The sequence below is a fragment of the Cherax quadricarinatus genome, chromosome 84 (genome assembly GCF_038502225.1).
Source record: "Cherax quadricarinatus isolate ZL_2023a chromosome 84, ASM3850222v1, whole genome shotgun sequence".
Taxonomy (NCBI): Eukaryota; Metazoa; Arthropoda; class Malacostraca; order Decapoda; family Parastacidae; genus Cherax; species Cherax quadricarinatus.
In genome coordinates, this window is record NC_091375.1 from 15,753,036 (window position 1) to 15,773,855 (window position 20,820).

The 20,820-nt window shown below is 39.5% G+C and overlaps 1 protein-coding gene across 2 annotated transcripts; it reads right to left on the reverse strand.

Moving 5' to 3' along the window:
• Positions 1-434: 434 nt before the first annotated feature.
• On the reverse strand, positions 435-19,389 carry LOC128704459 (26S proteasome non-ATPase regulatory subunit 10). 2 transcript variants are annotated; one of them, XM_070103197.1, is made up of 6 exons: positions 19,229-19,389; positions 14,665-14,810; positions 11,819-11,917; positions 6,697-6,843; positions 4,951-5,120; positions 435-1,558 (listed from the first exon to the last, which is right to left on the reverse strand). In XM_070103197.1, the coding sequence occupies exons 2-6, from the start codon at positions 14,779-14,781 to the stop codon at positions 1,405-1,407; spliced, it is 687 nt and encodes a 228-aa protein (XP_069959298.1). In that variant the 5' UTR covers positions 14,782-14,810; positions 19,229-19,389; the 3' UTR covers positions 435-1,404. The 2 variants fall into 2 exon arrangements, with proteins under 2 accessions (XP_069959298.1, XP_069959299.1); XM_070103198.1 differs by lacking the exon at positions 11,819-11,917 and having other exon boundaries at positions 732-1,558.
• Between the last annotated feature and the right edge of the window lie 1,431 nt (positions 19,390-20,820).

Here is a 20,820-nt window from a genome sequence, read left to right on the forward strand (position 1 = left end):
CCCATTTATTCCTCTCCATTGAAACTCTCCCACCCCCTTCAGCTTTGTTTCACTTAAAGCCAGGACATCCAGTTTCTTCTCATTCATAACATCCACAATCATCTCTTTCTTATCATTTGCACAACATCCATGCACATTCAGACTTCCCACTTCATACATGTATAATATATGCAATAACTTTAAAACACTAGAAATTTTGGAAAGTTTCCAGACATAATAGAGAGATGTGCTCATGGAGAATGTAAACAAATCAGATGGGGTGCACTGTATTAGAAAGACCGCTCACCACACAGAAGGTTTTGGTCATACGTAATTTGAAATCACCATATTAGTGGAACGCTGTAAGGCAAAACACACACATATTACATATGCAATATTGCAAAGATGCAACATGACTGATACAATATTGCATCCATGTAATAAATGCTGGCAAATCTCATTTCAAAATATTTTATTTATAATCTTCATCACTCAGTCTTCAAGGAATGGGAGAAGAAAAAAGAATTACTTGATGCTGATGAAAGCCCTTGATCCAAAAATTTGGAGCTACCCTCTATTTCCTTGGATCAAAGATGATTACCTCCTATTTCCTAGGCATTCTATGACCCCTACAGCTGTATGACCTATTTGAGTTTAGAGTATATTTTTTAAATAGTAAGACTTCTTTAGTTTAAGCACTTTGAATGACAAGGGGAAAATGTTAAACCTATAGGATATATTACATCCATGAATATACTTTAATCATCTTTAATATACAATATCAGTTTTCTCTAATGGCCAGCTTTAAACTGCTATTATACAAAATTTCTTTACTTCTCCTTACTACAAAATTAATTCCCTTTTGATCCAGAGAATCAGAGAAAATTCAGCTCTGTTGGTGCTGTGACATGCCTCAAGATATTCATTACATGAGGGTGGTACTTGGCCCCAGAGAGTAACTAGACCACAGCTGTGATAACACTGACTCAGGTGCCGAGTCAGTGTTATCATGCATCATGTTTGATGCAAGGAAGAGGTCAGGACCAATTCCTTGGATCAAAACCTCCCCAATGATAACATGGAACCCCTGTTGGGGAGCGTGGGAGGTACTTTTGTTAAACAATGTCCATCTTTTGGGAGAAGTACAAAATAATTACAAAATAGTAACAAAAGGAGTTTATCTAATAACTTCTTCAAATTTCCAGAAATCGTTTTTAATTAATTAATATTTAGATATAGTCTAATAATATGGTTGATGAAAATAAAGACAAAATGCTAACTGTGCATAACATAATTACCAGACAATTTTAACAATACATAACAAGAAAATTAGACTTCACTATTGTAATGCAACTTAATAATAATGCACAGGTCATTACTAAGACATTTTTGCCTTTGTAAGCGATTTTCATGTGTAGTTAATGATCACATTTCATTCATGTTTGCAAGGCGACGAATAGATGGACAGGAAGTCATCTCCAATGGTATCTTGCCAGCTTTGTTCATAATTTGTGTGCTGGCACCATGTTCAAGGAGGAGCCGCACTGCATCAAGACGCTCCTCCTCACATGCAAGATGTCTGCCAAGAAATTAAATTTATCATAAATTAGCATTATCATTATTTACAAAAAAAAAGAAGCAAGAAAGCATCTTTGAAGAAAACCAGAGATGGTGCAATATACTCTGCAAGGAATAATTACCTTTAAAGTATTTTTATTAAGCAAACTGTGGTACATACTGTACTTCAACAAAAAGGTGGAAATTATTATACATATGGAAGCACTCCAGTCAAGGGAGGTGGTGGAACTATCCTCCCCTTCCTCAGATCAAACAATTATTTCCCATTCCACAGGAAATTAGGTTAGAATTTCTTCATAATTGTACCAAGGAAGCATTAAGCTTTTCAAGGAAGGGCAGGACAGGGGGGGGGGCCTTGATGCTGGCAAAATGCTCTTGATCCAAGTAAGTGAAGTTACCCTTCTCTTCCTTGGTTAAAATCTGCTTTCCTCTCATTTCCCAGGTGATGTGTGACCCCTGCAGGTTTAGTTCTTTCCCATAATATACTGCAATGATAATAAATATGAAAAGGCTAATAGTAATAATATCTGTAATAGTATTTTCTTTATGGAGAAGAGTTAAATCCACAGGGCTGTACAGCACCTGAGGTGTGAGAAATGGGACGTAATCTGATTTGATCCATGGAAGTGGAGGGTAGTTCCAATTACCTAGAACAAGAATCTTTCACTGCCATCACCGACTTGTTGAAAAAGAAAAAAAAAAAAAAAAAAAAAAAAAAAAAAAAAAAAAAAAAAAAAAAAAAAAAAAAAAAAAAAATAATAGTGTGTGTGTGGGGCAGCTGTGGAATAATAGGTCTTTTAATTAATAAAGTACTAGGTACAAATATTTTTCAGTGTTAGAAATGTATGTTACACATATGGTGACTTGCTGGTAGTGAGTGGCTAAATTACCCACTTGCACGAGGAAAAATATTTCATAGTACATATGTATATTATTATTAATACAGTGGAACCTCAGTTTTTGACGACTTTTTCCATCAAAATTTTGTCCCAGTTTTCATACATCACCTTAGTTTTCACAGAGTTGACAATGGTCTGTACCAAACGCATCCACCTGCCTGTCCATGTCACTCGGCCACTTAAGTGCCAAGTGACTCAGTCTGCCTTTGTTTAACGTTGAGTGAGCCTCACCTCGCGAGTTCAGCCGAAACATTTTGCAATAATTCATTGTTTTTTATGCTTGTTTATTGAGTGTGACTGCTAAATAAACCACCATGGGGCCAAAGAAAGTTCAGTGCCAGATCTTATGCCTGTTGTGGAATCTACTGTATCTTTGGGGAAGTCCATGGGGTTGGATGTGAGTGACCAGGATGTGGAAGAGTTGGTGGACGACCACAGGGAAGAGCTAACCACTGAAGAGCCACAACACCTTCAACTGGAACAGCAACAGATCACAGCTGAGGAAATTGCTTCAGAAGAGGAGGAAGAGAGAGGGAAGAATGTGCCTTCTTCAGTGATGAAGGACGTGTGTGCAAAGTGGAGTGAGTTGCAAAGTTTTGTGGAGAAATATCACCCTAACAAAGCTGTTGCAAGCTGTGTCTGCAACATGTTCCATGAAAATACCTTGTCCCATTTTAGGCAAATCTTAGAGATGCCCAAAACAGACCTCTCTGGACAGATTTTTTGTGCAACAGGGGTACAGTGACTCTCAAGCTGGTCCTAGTGCCACTAAAAGACAAAGAAGGGGAGTAACCCCGGATAAGGCCTTGATACCTGAAGTCCTTATGGAAGGGGATTCCCCTTCGAAACAATAACCTCTCCTCCCTCTCCCCTCCTCGCCGTCTTCCATACGCCAACAAGTCTTCAATAAAAGTAAAAGTGATGTTAAATGTTCATTTATCCATTTCCTTAGTCATTTAGATTTATTTCTCATTGTTTTCTATATGTAAAACTATAGTTATTCTCTAAAAAATGTATTTTTTGTTAATTTTTTGGGTGTCTGAAATCAATTAATTGGATTTACATTATTTCTTATGGGAAATATTGCTTCAGTTTTTGTACAATTCGGTTTTTGTCAGACTTTCTGGAAGGAATTAATCATGAAAACCGAGGTTCCACTGTAGCAGTATTCATGGAACATGCTAAGCGTAATTTATTAAAATTTTTATGAAAGTGCTCAAATTTTTATTCACCATATAGTTGGCTAAAATGTTTGAAAAATATTTATATCAAGGTATGCCAACATATGGCTGACAGTTTTTAATTAAGCATGATTACTTTTCACATTTTCTTTTAACTCTTTCACTGTCCAGATCCCTGATCTGAAACTTGTCCAAGAATTTTCATTGTTTTTTTTATTTTTTTCTTATTAAATGGTATAGAATCTTTTTCTGAAGGTACTAAAACAAAAAGTACGAAATTTGATCAAAAATTTACAAAATTACGCTCTGGTGAATTTTGTCGTCAGAGATATTTATGCAGCGGTGATTTTGCCCACTTTGAGTCCATTTTAGGCCAATTACACTGTTCCAGTTAACTAAATTCTTAGCTATTTTGCTAATATTTCTTCCATTTTATGAACGGAGCACAAGAAATCACCCAATCAACTATTTCAACTACCCAATAAAGTGATCAGAAATTGGTAATTTGGCCAGATGCACACAAAGAATTTTTATTCACACAAAAAAAATAGAAGATTTACTGTTATGCAATATTGTAATAATTGTATAAATAATATCAGTGTATTTGTGAATGTATATTAGACCCAACAGTCGATGTGTATTGGATGTATGATGTAATTTATTTATTCTTGAATATCGGCAATATCAAACATTTCTGCTACTTTGAGCTCAATTTCAAGCTATATTTAGTCCTAAAAACCAATCAAAATAATTTCTATTTCTGTAATATATCTTCCATTCTATCAAATGAGACCAAAAAGCTGAGAATACAACCATAAAAACAATATGAAAATACACTACAAAGTTGCTGTTTTAAACCAAAAACATGGAGGCAGTTTTTTCTCATTATGCACTGCATGTAGCAGGATTTTTTTTTATCTGGTGCACACTTACTGCATCTACCCATTCTCTCACAACTAGGCCCAAATTTACCACTCACAGCTTATCCAAGCGAGATGAGCTCATTACGAAGTACAGTGGTACCTCGAGTTACGAACTTAATTCGTTCCAGAAGGCTGTTCGAATCCTGATACTGAACGAATTTGTTCCCATATGGAATAATGTAAATTAGATTAGTCTGAGACCCCCCAAAATATACTTACATAACTGTTCGAGTTGGAAGCTGTTCAAAACTCGAGGTACCACTGTACTATGGCACAGCCAGTAAACTCAAAGGTGTAATGCTACGGCACAGTCAACAAAAGGGGTTAACCTGAAAAAAGTTTCACTCGTACATTTTGCAGGGAACTAGAAACAAGAGGTATAAGCCTTACAGAGGTGTGTTTCCCTCAGAGTCTTGCAGGTTGAGGGAACATCTGTTGCACTGCACCAGTGATGTTAGTGCAGGCATGTTGCCTTTCGATGCTGCACGATGAAGAGGCGTTGCTTTCAGTTCATCTTGTATGTTCACATTGGCGCAGTTGTCCATCAAGATGCACACAATCTGTTTAACATATAAAAATAGGAAAGGAAGTAATTGCTGGTAATTCTAGTTTATTTTTAAACAAATATTGTTTCCCATCAAGGTAGGATGACCCAAAGAAAGAAACATTCCACATTACTCATTCCCTAGCTATACTTCCGGTTCAAGGACATCACAATAATCAGCTTATTGTAATTAAACAGCATTCACCAGACACAAGAGTAGAGCACATTAACTCAACCATATTACAGCTACCACAGGAAAATACAGTGGAACCTCAAATATAGAACTGCTCCCAACTCAACCAATTATGTAAGTGTATTTTTGTAAGTGCTTTTATAAGTGGATTTTTGAGGGTCTGAAATGAACTAATCTAATTTACATTATTCCTGATGGGAATAAATTCGTCCGGTAAAGGAACTCGAACATCCTTCTGGACCGAAGAAAGTTCGATATTTGAGGTTCCACTGTAAATGAAAGTTCAAGACTCTCCCTTCTCTTGTTGATGCTACCAGTCCTTGGAGACTCATTAGTGTCACCTGATGACCGGTTCCATTGATCTCGCCTCCACAGCAGTTTCATTATACTATACAATACAAGCCCAATTATCCAAATTTGTTGAGAGTAACTAATATCCAAATACATATAGTAATCCAGCTTTTTTTTTATAACTTAGCTAATGTTTACTATTTTTAAAAAAGTTGGTTCATAAAAGCATTGTTATGGGCTCCCACGATACACCAAAATTTTCATACCAGGTTAGCCATTCAAGGGAGAGGAGGAGGAAGAAATGCTAAGCCCTCTAGTGTTCTTGTTGCACATTCAGGCTAAACATATAGGCCAACCTTTGAAAAATTTTGGAGGCTTATCACAGTGGAGGAACTGTGTGATATTGACTTACATCAGTAAAGGAATCAGACCAATCAGTGGCATACCTCTGTCTCAGGCTTGGTGGGGTGACCACACATGTGCCAGTATACAAAACTTGATGCAGAGCATTTCACAGCTAAATTATTCACACATTCAGGCCTACCATGTCTACTTACCATACCACGGGCAGGATTTGAACCCGCGGTCAGAGAGTCTCAAAACTCCAGACCGTCGCGTTAGCCACTGGACCACTGGAGACTCTCTGACCGCGGGTTCAAATCCCGCCCGTGGTATGGTTTGTTTGCAATCGTATCATTACGATTTCATGAGTCATGTCTACTTACATTGTACTACTCTCTAATCTATCTTTACCCCACCTATGGCATCTGTGCCTGGGGATCTGTTCATTTTTCTTAGATATGGCACACCTTTGTAGTGTGGTATAGCCACACCAGACATTTCTCTGCAGTGTTTGTGCTCTCCATTCATATTTGCACATCTTTTTATGGATTTAACATCTTCACTCATATTAGTCTCAGCAATTAATTCCCTACATGATTTGAATGTGCCTTTAGGCAAAATGAATTCTTACATTATTATTATTACACTCAAAAAAAAAATGGTATTAAACCCATATAAGTCAGTTCCACTGAATTATCAGCAGCACCAACAATTATAAATGCATCTATACCATCTTTTTTGTTTTATCAATTAAAAAAGTCACAACCTTTTGATGGTTCTTGGATGCAGCATACTGGAGGGCAGAGTGACCACCACTGTTCCGAGTATTGATATTTGCACCTCGACCAATTAGTAGCCTCACCACTTCCTCTCTCCCAGCTGAGGCCGCAATCATTAATGGTGACCAGCCACTCTGAAAACAAAAGCATTTTATTAATACAGCAATACATTTAAAAACATTAAAAATAAATACAGCAAGCTGATAAAGCATGTGTTAAAAAAAATACAGTATGATGGTGGGAGAGAGCTGGCATGTTGAAAAAAAGAAATGAAGAATCTATTTCTAGAAAAATATGATGTTTAAGTATGAAAACAGATTTTGGGTTTATGAAGAACTACTTCTCCCCAATTAGCCAGAAAAGAAAACATTCAATGTGGACACTAACAAATTGGTGGTTTCCCATCAAGACGGCGGCGGCGGCAGTGGCGGCAGCGGCGGCAGCAGCAGCAGCGGCAGCAGCAGTAGCAGCAACAGCAGCAGCAGCAGCACTAGTAGTAGTAGTGGCAGAGATGGAAGGATGAAGCAATGGGGAAGAAAGGAGGAGGAGCCAGTCAAATACAAAGAAAGGGACCACTGTAAGGAAGCTAGGTGCCCACAGAGGAAGAGCAAGAACACAGAGGTGGGGGAAGGAAAAATAATGAAATAAATAGATAAAGAAGGAACAGAAACACAAGACAGAAGAAAGAAAGACAACTCAGAAGAGAAAAAAGGAAAGAATAAAGGGAAAGAGGGAGAAGAAAAAGGAGGAATCAGGTTAAGTCACGGGTATTCTGAAGTTTGGAGCATTTTACAATGTAGTGGGAGAGCTCTTTTCTGTCACGTCAGAGATCACAGCCATCCTATAGACTGGTCTTCTGCTAAAACTGTCTTCCCTTACTTCCAACTTTAACAGTCGCCGTCTTGTTGAATCCTCCCTAATACACAACTTTCCTTGTATGAGTGTTAGTCGTGGCTTCGTCTCTGTAGATGCCTTCCTCTCCCACTACATTGTAAAATGCTCCAAACCTCAGAACACCAGTGACTTAACCTGATTCCTCCTTTTTCTTCTTCTCCCTCTTCCCCTTTCCTCTTTCCTTTTTTCTCTTCTGGGTTGTCTTTCTTTCTTCTGTCTTGTGTTTCTGTTCCTTGTTTATTTATTTGTTTCATTATTTTTCCCTCCCCCACCTCTGTGGGCACCTAGCTTCCTTGTAGTGCTCCCTTTCTTTGTATTTGACTGGCGCCTCCTCCTTTCTTCCCCATTGCTTCTTCCTTCCATCTCCGCCACTACTACTACTACTAATACTACTACTACTAGCCTATATATACCTGTCCTGCTCTACTTCTCGTTAGTGTGACTTTGTAAATGGTCCAAGTCGGACCAAAACGTCGTCGTAGGCTCCTCTCTTCTATGTGTGGGTTATTTGTGTATATTGGACAATGTTTCACAGGAGTGTGAGCTTCATCATGTGGTAGGATCTCTAGAGAGCTGGATGATAGTAAGGATGCCAGGATGATGGAATGAGGAAACATGCAAGTTTGGTTGTCAGGGAAGGTATGTACAAGGAATCAGCAAAAATACCTTTGTCTCGCCCCCCACCTACAACAAGGGGAGATAATAAACACAATAACAGTTCATGGGAACATAGAGATATAAACAAGTAACCATCTGCAGGCCCAGGAGCAGCTACATCAACAAAATACAAGGCTCCTCAAATGTATCAGTAGGCCAAGTGCCACCTCAGTCATCCTTCACTGGCCAAATTTGCAATTAATGGGAGCCTGTGAACCTCAAAGAGTACAGCAAATCAGAAAAACTTCAACTGATGGCATGAGTGAATTAAAAAAAAAAAATAGTGATCCAGAATCTGGTCCACTAGCTCCAAGGGCAAGTTCAACTTTTGAGTGAAAAGAGGCAAGGGGTAGACAGGGCTCCATGCCCAACAAACAGATAAGAGCAATGCTGAAGTGAGTCTCCATGTGGGAAACTGCAGCCAGTGGTCCAGAGCATCACATCACATAGCATAGCATATTAAGCATTGTATAACCTATACATTTTAAGCTTTTTTTTTTTTTTCACTGTAATAATGATCATATATCATCATACCGTTCTGCCCACCAAAACAAATAGGTTTGCCCTCAGAGTGGACATAATACTGTCAAGTCCCACTCTATCTATCACCATCACACCCTCCACCTGTTGTAGTGAAGTTTTGTATAGTACATAAGTTCTAGCTGTCTCCCTCTTTGGGACATTCTAATATTCACACATGATTGTATCATTGTCTAATAAATGGCCACCTTGTTAAATGCCTTTTGTTTTACCTAAATGTTGGCCATTTGCTTGGTATTAACTTACATGGTAAGTTTGCCTGGTATTAACTTGCATGGTAAATTTGCCTGGTATTAGCTTACATAGACCACGCTGCTGAATATTGGTGTGGTAAATGATATCCAAAATAGAGATTACTAGATTACTGATCAAGGACTTAGAGTACCTAAATAAGATGATTAATAATAAAACATAATTACGTACTTAACTAATATATCACCATTAAGCTAGGAGTGCTGAGTAGATATGTATAGAAATGCAAAGCCAAAAAAAGCATATGGATAAACAGGAATAAAATATTATAACAGTACCAATATAATATAAGTACAGTGGACCCCCGCATAACGATGGCATCGCATAGCGATTTTTCCGCATAACGATTACTTTTATCGCAAAATTTTTGCCCCGCATACCGATTAAAAACCCGCATACCGATTTTCGTCCGAGACGCGTCCAATGTGCCCTCACATGTGCCGGCCGTCCCATTGTTTACCAGCCAGCCTCCGCGGTAACATCCAAGCATACACTCGGAATATTTCGTATTATTACAGTGTTTTCGGTGGTGTTTCTGGAAAATAAGTGACCATGGGCCCCAAGAAAGCTTCTAGTGCCAACCCTGTGGTAAAAAGGGTGAGAATTAGTATGGAAATTAAGAAAGATTTTGAAGGGTTTGGGGCTAACCCTGAGAAGCCTATGCCAGTTGTGGAATCCATTGTGCCTACTTCAAAGATTAAGGAAATGTGTGCAGAGTGGTTTGAACTGCAAACCTTTATAGATGAAAATCACCCTGACACAGCTGTTGCAAGCCGTGCTTGTGACTATTTCAATGACAATGTTATGGCCCATTTTAGGAAAGTCTTGAAGAAACGGGAGGTACAGAGCTCTATGGACAGATTTGTTGTGCGACAGAGGTCCAGTGACTCTGAAGCTGGTCCTAGTGGCATTAAAAGAAGAAGGGAAGTAACCCCAGAAAAGGACTTGCTACCTCAAGTCCTAATGGAAGGGGATTCCCCTTCTAAACAGTAAGAAGATAATGCTCTCCCCTCCTCCCATCCCATCAATCATCACCAGATCTTCAATAAAAGTAAGTGTCATGTAATTGTGCATGCCTTTTTCAGTTTGTGTGTATTAAAATTAACATTTCATGTGGTAAAATAAATTTTTTTTCATACTTTTGGGCGTCTTGCACGGATTAATTTTATTTCCATTATTTCTTATGGGGAAAATTAATTCGCATAACGATTATTTCGCATAACGATGAGCCCTCTTGCACGGATTAAAATCGTTAACCGGGGGTCCACTGTATACAGAGGAAAATACAGTGGAACCTCAAAAATCGAACTGCTCCCAACTCAACCAATTATGTAAGTGTGTTTTTGTAAGTGCTTTTATAAGTGTATTTTTGAGGGTCTGAAATGGACTAATCTAATTTACATTATTCCTGATGGGAATAAATTCGTTCAGTAGCGACACTTGAACAGCCTTCTGGACCGAAGAAAGTTCTATATTTGAGGTTCCACTGTAAATTAAAGAAAACACATTTATAAAAATAAAAGGGGAGTTTTTCCACAGTGGTATTACAAGAGTAATGCTGTGTAGAGATCCCCCTGAGTAAACACATTCTGAGTTCAGTTACAACCCTGTTTGATACTACATACATATTCATGCAATGATTCACAAGAGAGATATTTTTATTCTATGTTACAGCAAACAAACCATAACAATTCAAAGGTGTTTTTTAATTTGTTTATCCAGCCATCTAGGTGATTTAATACTGTTTCTAATAATACACCAGATACCACTGCTAACTGCACGAGTTGAATCAAATGTACCAGAATTCTGTGAATCACATTATGTTGCTTGCTGTTACATTCTTGTCCATCATTCAGACCAATACCACACAAATGTTAGTAATGTGACAATTTTTATTAAGCTCTATTAACAAAGAAGCATGAATTAATTACTTATGCAGTTTCAAAATTACATGCTGGCTGATAACAGGAAAAGAGAAGATATGATAACAACATATAAGAATAGAAAAAAGGATAAGAAAGAAATGGTCAAATTTTTTGGTATGTACTATAACTTCAACAGGGTAACAAGAAGCCACAGATTTAAATTAAGAAAAAAAAATGGAAACTTTTCAATACAAATACTGGTGGAAGAATGAAATACAGTAACACCTCAGTACTCGAACAGCACCCTACTTGAATAATTCAGTATTTGAACACTGTGGTAAAAAAAAATCGCTTGGAAGTCAACCATTTGCTCGGCACTCGACCAAACAAACACAACCTGCCAAAACTTCGCTGTAAACTATTTTGTGTTTCTTCACATTTTTTTTTATATTATTTATACAAATAATATAAAAGTCACCATGGGGCCAAAGAAGATTAGTGATAACGGCCAACCAAAAACAAAATTGGTTAGAAAATTCGTTCGGTACTCGAACAGATTGGTACTCGAACAACCTTCTGGAATAAATTGAGTCTGAGTACAGAGGTGCTACTGTATACTGAAAAAAGTAGGTAGCAAGAGCTACAACTACTGAATTTTTTTTAAATTATATGATGAACAAAATGATAGAGACAGGACACGATGAGCATTAGCTAATGTGACATTTTAATTGTGGCAACATTTCGCTCTCCAGGAGCTTTGTCAAACGTTGACAAAGCTCGTGTCCTTTTACTTTACATATTGTCGATAATTCTACCAACATTATTACAAATTAGAACATCACATGATTAACACATTTTAAAAAATGTAAACATTAATTCCCAATTTAAGAAAACGTCTCACATCATCAGCTTTGTCAACCGGTGCTCCGTGCTCTATGAGAAAACTGGCAAGTTCTTCATGTCCCCCGCAGGCTGCCCAGTGTAGTGGCTGTCTTCCACTCTGAAACAGTTTTACTGGTGCAATGACAGTGTAACAAAGTTCAAAGTAATAAAATACAGTGGACCCCCGCTTAACGGTCACTTCCGAATGCGACCAATTATGTAAGTGTATTTATGTAAGTGCATTTGTACATGTATGTTTGGGGGTCTGAAATGGACTAATCTACTTCACAATATTCCTTATGGGAACAAATTCAGTTAGTACTGGCACCTGAACATACTTCTGGAGTGAAAAAATATCATTAACCGGGGTCCACTGTACAACTATTAATGCATTATGAGGTGAGAAGAAAGCAGGCTTCACAAGCCATCTGAGGTTAAGGGGAGGTAACACACACACACTGTTCTCACCACAAGATTCAGGGATTAAATCCCAGAGGGAAAGACAGCAGATACATATTTGTTATATAAAGCATCTCCTCGCTTAACAACGGAGTTCCGTTCCAAACACCGCGTTAGTAAAGGAATTCACCACTAAGCAAGGAGCAAACCATGATGGTAGTGGGTTTGTGTCAACCATCTTTGATGCTGTTTTAAAGTCACCTTTACACCACTGATAACATTTTCAGTACATTTTTAAATATTTATACAGTAGTGTACCTTATACTGTAATAAACAGAATAGAGGAAATCAGTTCTAATATACATTATTTAAGTATGCATACTGGTCAGAGAGCCTGTCATAAGTCTGAGGCATTGGTAAATGAGTATGTCACTAAGTGAGGAAAGGCTGTATTATTAATTAAAAATTTTCACTAAGAAATCATATAAATGAAGTCGTGAAAAGATATGGTAAGATAAGATTCTGTTTGGATTTTTAACCCAAAGGATTAGCCACTCAGGATAAACCAATAAAGTCAGTGCATCATCAGGGACTGTCTATCTTATTTCTAATGGGGTTCTTTAATCCTGTCCCCCAGGATGCGACCCACAACACTCGATTAAAACCCAGGTACCTACTTGCTTGCTAGGTGAATGGCTGCAGCAGGTGTAAGGAAACACATCCAACATTTACACCTGTGCCAGGGATCAAACCATACACACCCAGTATGTGACCTAAGTGCGCTATCAACTGAGCTACAGGACATCATGCATATGCTACAGTGGCTAACTATAAAATAATATTCATATACAGGTACATACAGTGCTCGTCACGGCATTATGCCGGGTGAGTGCCCCGGCATAATGCTGTGACAAAACTCAAAGGCCTACCATACAGGGCAGTCTTTTTTCGTCAGTGCATTCTGCTGGGTAGCAGCCATTAACATGATGTCATGGCCTGCCGTCACACTTCCAGGTGACTTCTCATTGCTCACATGGCTGCTGTGGTGAGAGGAAGTGTCGCACTGTTGTCTCTCATCTGCACCCATCTTTTGTCTGGTGTTCTTTTTGATTTTGGGGCTATACATGTTTGATCATGGGTAAAAGGAAATCTTTAACACCTGAAACTATAGCTCAAATCATAGGGCTTCACAAAGCTGGGCACCAGACGAAAGAAATATTGGAGAATGTTAGCATGTGTGAGCGCTCAGTGAGGAACTGAGTGCAGCATTTCAAGGCTGGTGGCAGTGTCGAGTTACTGTCTGCCAAACCTCGGCCTGGCCCCTTCAAGAAGACATCTGTTTGTACCTTCACTGTGTTAAAGAAGCAGTCCTTTAATCTTGCCACCCACAACAGCCAACTTACACCTATGAGCATACTTACTTCCTGCTAGGTGAATAAGAGCAGCAGGTATAATGAAACAAGCCCAAAATTCACCTGTGATGGGGATGAATCCTGAACCCAATAAGTCATTTCATCTGACTTTTTTGAGTTATCCTATAATAATAATGATAATATGTAATACAGTAATAATATTCTGTTTCTATAAGTACGTGATACAACTCATACGGCCATAGCCGACATCAATGACAAGCTATACAGAAAGCCCCTGGTTCTGCAGAGCATTTCCTGCAACTTAAGTTAATTTTTGCTCCCAGGATGCGATCCACACTAGTTGATTAACACCCAGGTACCTCGTACCAGGGACTGAACCATGGACTTCAATGTGTGAGCTGAATGCACTAACAACTGAGCTATGGAACACCATAAGTAAGTTACACTATACACATGTATAATAATTGTACTTACGTGTACCTGTGTGAGATGAGAATGTTACCAAACCATACCAGCTGGCCCAGTGGCTACCGCGTCAGTCTGGAGTTTTATAACTCTATGATTGCGAGTTCTATCCCTACCCATCGTACAGTTTGTTTGCAATCGTGTCATTACGATTTTGTGAGTCATGATAACATTACCAAGCAAACCACAAGCACCTGCAGGGGTCATACAATACCTAAGGTACTGGAAGTCAACCAGGTTTGATCCAAGGGGGTAATATTTCCAATTCCTTGGATGAAGAGCCCTTCACTGGCATCAAGACACCTATGAGAGGCTAAATAAGTAAATAAGTTTATTTAGGTACAGATACACATAAGTACATGCAATCATCATACATACTTGGAGGACATTCCTGGGGTCAATGCCACCTCAGCCCAGTCCAAGACCAGGCCTGGTAGTGGATCATGGCCTGATCAACCAGGCTGTTACTGCTGGCCACACATAAACCAACATACAAACCACAGCCTGGCTGGTCAGGCACTGACCAAAGTGACTTATTTCCTTTAGAAAGGGAGATAAACCCAAATATAACTGCCAGACTGGTTTACCAAAGATAAAGACTACTAAACACTGAGATTGTTGAACTTACATCATCTGTAGCTGTGAGGAGACGGTTGTTCGCAAGTACATTTATTTTCACCTCTTCATACTTGCCCTGATAGGCAGCCTGATGTATGGCAAATGTCTTGTTAGTGTCGATCATCATCTCACACTGTCAGGATGACTCACCTCAACCTGTTAATAATATATCTTAATTTACTACAAGTACATGTACCAGGTATACAGACTATAGCTGACATAAATGACATACTACTATATAGAAAGTCCCTTGTTATTTATTTATTTATTTATTTATTTATTTATTTCCAATTTGTGCACACATACAGAGGTACAAAAAAATACAGATAAGAGCAGTATGCCAAAGCCACTTATACTATGCATAGCATTACGGGCTGGCTTAAAATTAACTTAAGATTAACTAAGCAATGATTATTATTATTATTATAATCAAAAAGAAGCGCTAAGCCACAAGGACTATACAGCGCTGCTACTAAGCAATGATGAAATCAGTGATAAAACATTAATGTAAACAGATAACTATAAAGCACAAGTGAGTATTACAAAGACAGGTCATATGGTTGCATTCAGTTAGGTAGTGATTCTGTTAGGTAGTGTATTTAAAAAATAATAAAGTTAGATTGGGTTTTAGGTTTAACATTTATGTGATATAATTGTGAGAAACATTTAAGATATACAATTTATAATGTTCAATTATTCAGTATTTATTTGGTTTTGGGTGAGTAAGTAATCTTTGAGAAGAGACTTGAATTTATAAACAGGTTGTGTTTCTTTTATATTTACAGGTAAAGAATTCCAGATTTTAGGGCCTTTTATGTGCATTGAGTTTTTGCATAGTGTGAGATGGACACGAGGAACATCAAAGAGTGATCTGTGCCTTGTGTTATGGTCATGTGTTCTGTTGAGGTTGGCAAGGAGATGTTTGAGGGGAGGGTTAATATCAGAGTTAAGTGTTCTATGTATGTAATAGGTGCAGTAATAAGTATGGATGTTTTGTATGGTGAGTAGGTTTAGTGTAATGAATATTGGTGGAGTGTGCTGCCTGTAGTGAGAATTTGTTATCATTCTAACTGCAGCCTTTTGTTGGGTAATTAGTGGTCTGAGATGGTTAATTGTTGTTGAGCCCCATGCACAAATTCCATAGGTGAGATAGGGGTAAATAAGAGAGTGATATAGGGCCAGGAGGGCTGACTGTGGAACATAGTACCGTATCTTCGATAGTATGCCTACAGTCTTGGAAATTTTCTTAGAAATTTGATGTATATGTGTATGAAATTTGAGTCTATTATCAAGGTGGATTCCTAAGAATTTTCCCTCTGTTAGTTTTGTGATAGGTGATCCATTTATCATTATGTTAAGAGGGACATCTGTAGCTCTGTTACCAAACTGAATGAAGTAGGTTTTGTCAATGTTTAGTGTGAGTTTGTTAGTCCTCATCCAGGTAGATATTTTCTGTAATTCGGTATTTACAGTATTGGCTAGCGTGACTGGGCTCGGGTGAGAGAAGACGTATGTAGTGTCATCTGCAAATAGTGTGGGTTTGAGTAATTGCGAAGCATTTGGAAGGTCATTTATGTATAGGAGAAAGAGAAGAGGGCCAAGGACACTTCCCTGTGGGACACCAACTGTAATTGGTTGTGCAGAAGAGTTTGCCCCATTTGCGTACACATATTGGCTTCTGTTGCTGAGGTAAGACTTGAGGTAGTTGAGGGAGTGCCCTCTTATACCATAGTGTGACAATTTTACGTGGAGCAAGTCATGGTCAACTGTATCAAAAGCTTTACGTAAGTCAATGAAGATCCCCAGTGGGACTTCTTTTTTCTCTATTGCAGTGTATATATGTTCTAGCATGTGTATAATAGCATCATTAGTATTTTTATTAGGCCTGAATCCAAATTGGCAGGGGTTGAGTATGTTTTGGGAGATAAGGTAGGAGTAGATTCGTTTATGAATTAATTTTTCGAAGATTTTTGAGAGAGGGTGTAAGTTGGATATTGGCCTATAGTTATTCAACTCTGTTTGGTCTCCTCCTTTGTGGATCGGGGTGACCCTTGCTATTTTGAGTACTGTAGGGAAGGTGGAGGATTCAATGGATTTGTTAAAGAGTGTTGCAATGATTGGTGATAGCACTTGTGACACTTTTTTGTATATAAGGGGTGGTAAGGTATTTAAATCTCCTGCCTTGTTTTTTAGTGCGTTGATAATAAGGGAGACTTCGTATGGGTTAGTCGGAGCTAGGAACAGTGTGTTCGGGTAGTTGCCGGTGAGGTAGTCATTTGGTGGGGTATCTGAGCTTGGGATTTTATTGGCAAGGTTTTGTCCTATAGTGGAGAAGAAATCATTGAGTCTGTTTGCTGTTTCTGTTGGTGGGAGTTGGGGTTCATCTGTTTTTGCTAATTTTATTTCGCTATTTCGTGATATCTTTTTTGTTCCCAGAATTTCTGATAGGGTTTTCCAGGTCTTTTTTATATCACCTCTTAAGTTGGATAATCTGTTCTCATAATACAATTTTTTTGCCCTTCTTATCAGGCTGGTTAGGATTGACGAGTAACGTTTTGTTTGGTCTCTGGTTATGTGACCCATTCTGTACTGTTTTTCATATTGGTGTTTTGTATTTATGGATTTGAGAATGCTGGGTGTTAGCCAGGGACTGTTCAGTCTCTTTGCTGTCATCTGTTTAGTTTTTTTAGGGCAGTGCTTGTTATAGAGGTATTGGGTTTTTTTTAGAAAATTATTAATACATTCGTCAATGTCTGTATAGGTTTCTAGCTCAGTGTGCCAATCAATGTTTGCTATTGCTGTTGTGAAGTTATTAATGGCTGCCTCATTGTGAAGTCTGAAGGTGACTTTAGTAGTGTCTTGGGGTAGTTTACCAAGAGTTGTTATGAGGAAAGTAGGGTAGTGGTCTGTGGTATTATCTGTAATTATGCCTGATTTTAAAGGGGATATGGTGTTGGTCCAGATGTGGTCAAGTAGGGAAACACTAGTCTCTGTAACTCTTGTAGGTTTTGTTACTGTTGGTAGTAACATACAGTTACTCATTGTGTTTATGAATTCAGTAACGTGTGGGTCCTGGTCTTGCAGGAGATTTATATTGAAGTCACCTGAGAGTAGTAAGTGATCTTTGTTCATGCGTGCATCAGTTATCATACTTCCTAGATTTTGACTAAATTGGCTAATGTTTGACTGAACATTTCCCGCAAATTAGGTCAATTTGGTCCCCAGGATGTGACCCACACCAGTCCACTAACACCTAGGATGCGACCCACACCAGTCCACTAACACCTAGGATGCAACCCACACCAGTCCAATAACACCCAGGATGTGACCCATGCCAGTCCACTAACACCCAGGATGTGACCCACACAAGTCCACTAACACCTAGGATGCAACCCACACCAGTCCACTAACACCCAGGATGTGACCCACACCAGTCCACTAACACCCAGAATGTGACCCACGCCAGTCCAATATCACCCAGGATGTGACCCACACCAGTCCACTAACACCCAGCCACCCACACCAGATAACACCCAGGTGACCCACACCAGGCCACTAACACCCAGGAGGTGCTCTACACCAGTCCACTAACACCCAGGATGTGACCCACACCAGTCCACTAACACCCAGGATGTGACCCACACCAGTCCACTAACACCCAGGATGCCACCCACACCAGTCCACTAACACCCAGGATGTGACCCACACCAGTCCACTAACACCCAGGATGTGACCCACACCAGTCCACTAACACCCAGGATGCCACCCACACCAGTCCACTAACACCCAGGATGTGACCCACACCAGTCCACTAACACCCAGGATGTGACCCACACCAGTCCACTAACACCCAGGATGTGACCCACACCAGTCCACTAACACCCAGGATGTGACCCACGCCAGTCCACTAACACCCAGGATGCCACCCACACCAGTCCACTAACACCCAGGATGTGACCCACACCAGTCCACTAACACCCAGGATGTGACCCACACCAGTCCACTAACACCCAGGATGTGACCCACACCAGTCCACTAACACCCAGGATGTGACCCACACCAGTCCACTAACACCCAGGATGTGACCCACACCAGTCCACTAACACCCAGGATGTGACCCACACCAGTCCACTAACACCCAGGATGTGACCCACACCAGTCCACTAACACCCAGGATGTGACCCACACCAGTCCACTAACACCCAGGATGTGACCCACACCAGTCCACTAACACCCAGGATGCCACCCACACCAGTCCACTAACACCCAGGTACCTAACACTGATGAGTGAACAGTGACAGTAGGTATCTTGTGGAAACAAGTCCCTAATGTTTTCCAGCCGTACCAGAGCTATCAATGTTTTATCTACCAAATAATGTGTTAAATTCAACTTTATACATCTCTTAGGCTGTACAAAAATACTTTACAAGTATTATTATTATTATTATTATTATTATTATTATAAAAAAGAAGCGCTAAGCCACAAGGGCTATACAGCGCTGCACTTAACAAGTAACATTATAAGGCACAAAAGAAGCCACTAATATGTAAATATCTTAACCTTCAAGTAGTACCTGCAAAACACCTGTGATAACCTTCTGTCTTGCTTCAGAATACGTGTACTTCTCTGAGAGGTTCCTTGATCACTCATATATAGACTATTCCCTTTGATGTTTTTTTTGTTTGGGTGAGGAGGGAGGGAAGGCTGGCTAAGGGCCACCAAAACTTAAGTCTCATTGTTGTTGGTGGGTTTATAGGGCCACTGACACCTTATGTCGTATCAAGACCTGCTTCATAATAATAATAATGTTACTATTATAATATATTCATAATAATAATAATAATAATGTCTTTATTTCATTATCTTTGTAACTAGTTCAGCTATCATAACTTTGGGGCCCAGTCTTTTTGACTACCGCCCGGTGGCTCGGTCGCCTGGTGGCTAAAGTTCCCGCTTCACACACGGAGGGCCCGGGTTCGATTCCCGGCGGGTGGAAACATTTCGACACGTTTCCTTACACCTGTTGTCCTGTTCACCTAGCAGCAAATAGGTGCCTGGGTGTTAGTCGACTGGTGTGGGTGGCATCCTGGGGGACAAGATTAAGGACCACAATGGAAATAAGTTAGACAGTCCTCGATGACGCACTGACTTTCTTGGGTTATCCTGGGTGGCTAACCCTCCGGGGTTAAAAATCCGAACGAAATCTTATCTTATCTAACCTGTCTGACTTTTTTTGGGTTATCCTAGGTTCTCTACGCATATGCTGCTATGTATGATATTTCTATGTAACTATATTTGTGTATACCTGAATATACTTACTTACTTACTTACCTACAGGATGGGTAACTATTATTATTATTATTATTATTATTATTATTATTATTATTATTATTATTATTATTATTATTATTATTATTATTATTATTATTATTATTATTATTATTATTATTATTATTATGGTGTCTATAATAAACATATTAAGCTAACTTTATTTCTACAAGTACATGTACAAGGTATTCAGACCATAGCTGGCATGAATGACATACTACTATATAGAAACCGTGATCTGGCTGGCAAAACTCTCTATTCACACACAGAGGGCCCGGGTTCGATTCCCGGCGGGGTAGGAACATTTCAACGCGTTTCCTTACACCTCTTGTCCTGTTCACCTAGCAGCAAATAGGTATCTGGGTGTTAGTCGACTGGTGTGGGTGGCATCTTGGTGGACAAGATTGAGGACTCCAATGGAAATATGACAGTCCTCGATGACGCCTGCCTTTCTTGGGTTATCCTGGATAGCTAACCCTGCGGGGTTAAAAATCCGAACGAAATCTTATCTTGTATTATCACATGTATAGATTACCTGGAGTTTACCTGGAGAGAGTTCCGGGGGTCAACGCCCCCGCGGCCCGGTCTGAGACCAGGCCTCCTGGTGGATCAGAGCCTGATCAACCAGGCTGTTGCTGCTGGCTGCACGCAAACCAACATACGAGCCACAGCCCGGCTGATCCGGAACTGACTTTAGGTGCTTGTCCAGTGCCAGCTTGAAGACTGCCAGGGGTCTGTTGGTAATCCCCCTTATGTGTGCTGGGAGGCAGTTGAACAGTCTCGGGCCCCTGACACTTATTGTATGGTCTCTTAACGTGCTAGTGACACCCCTGCTTT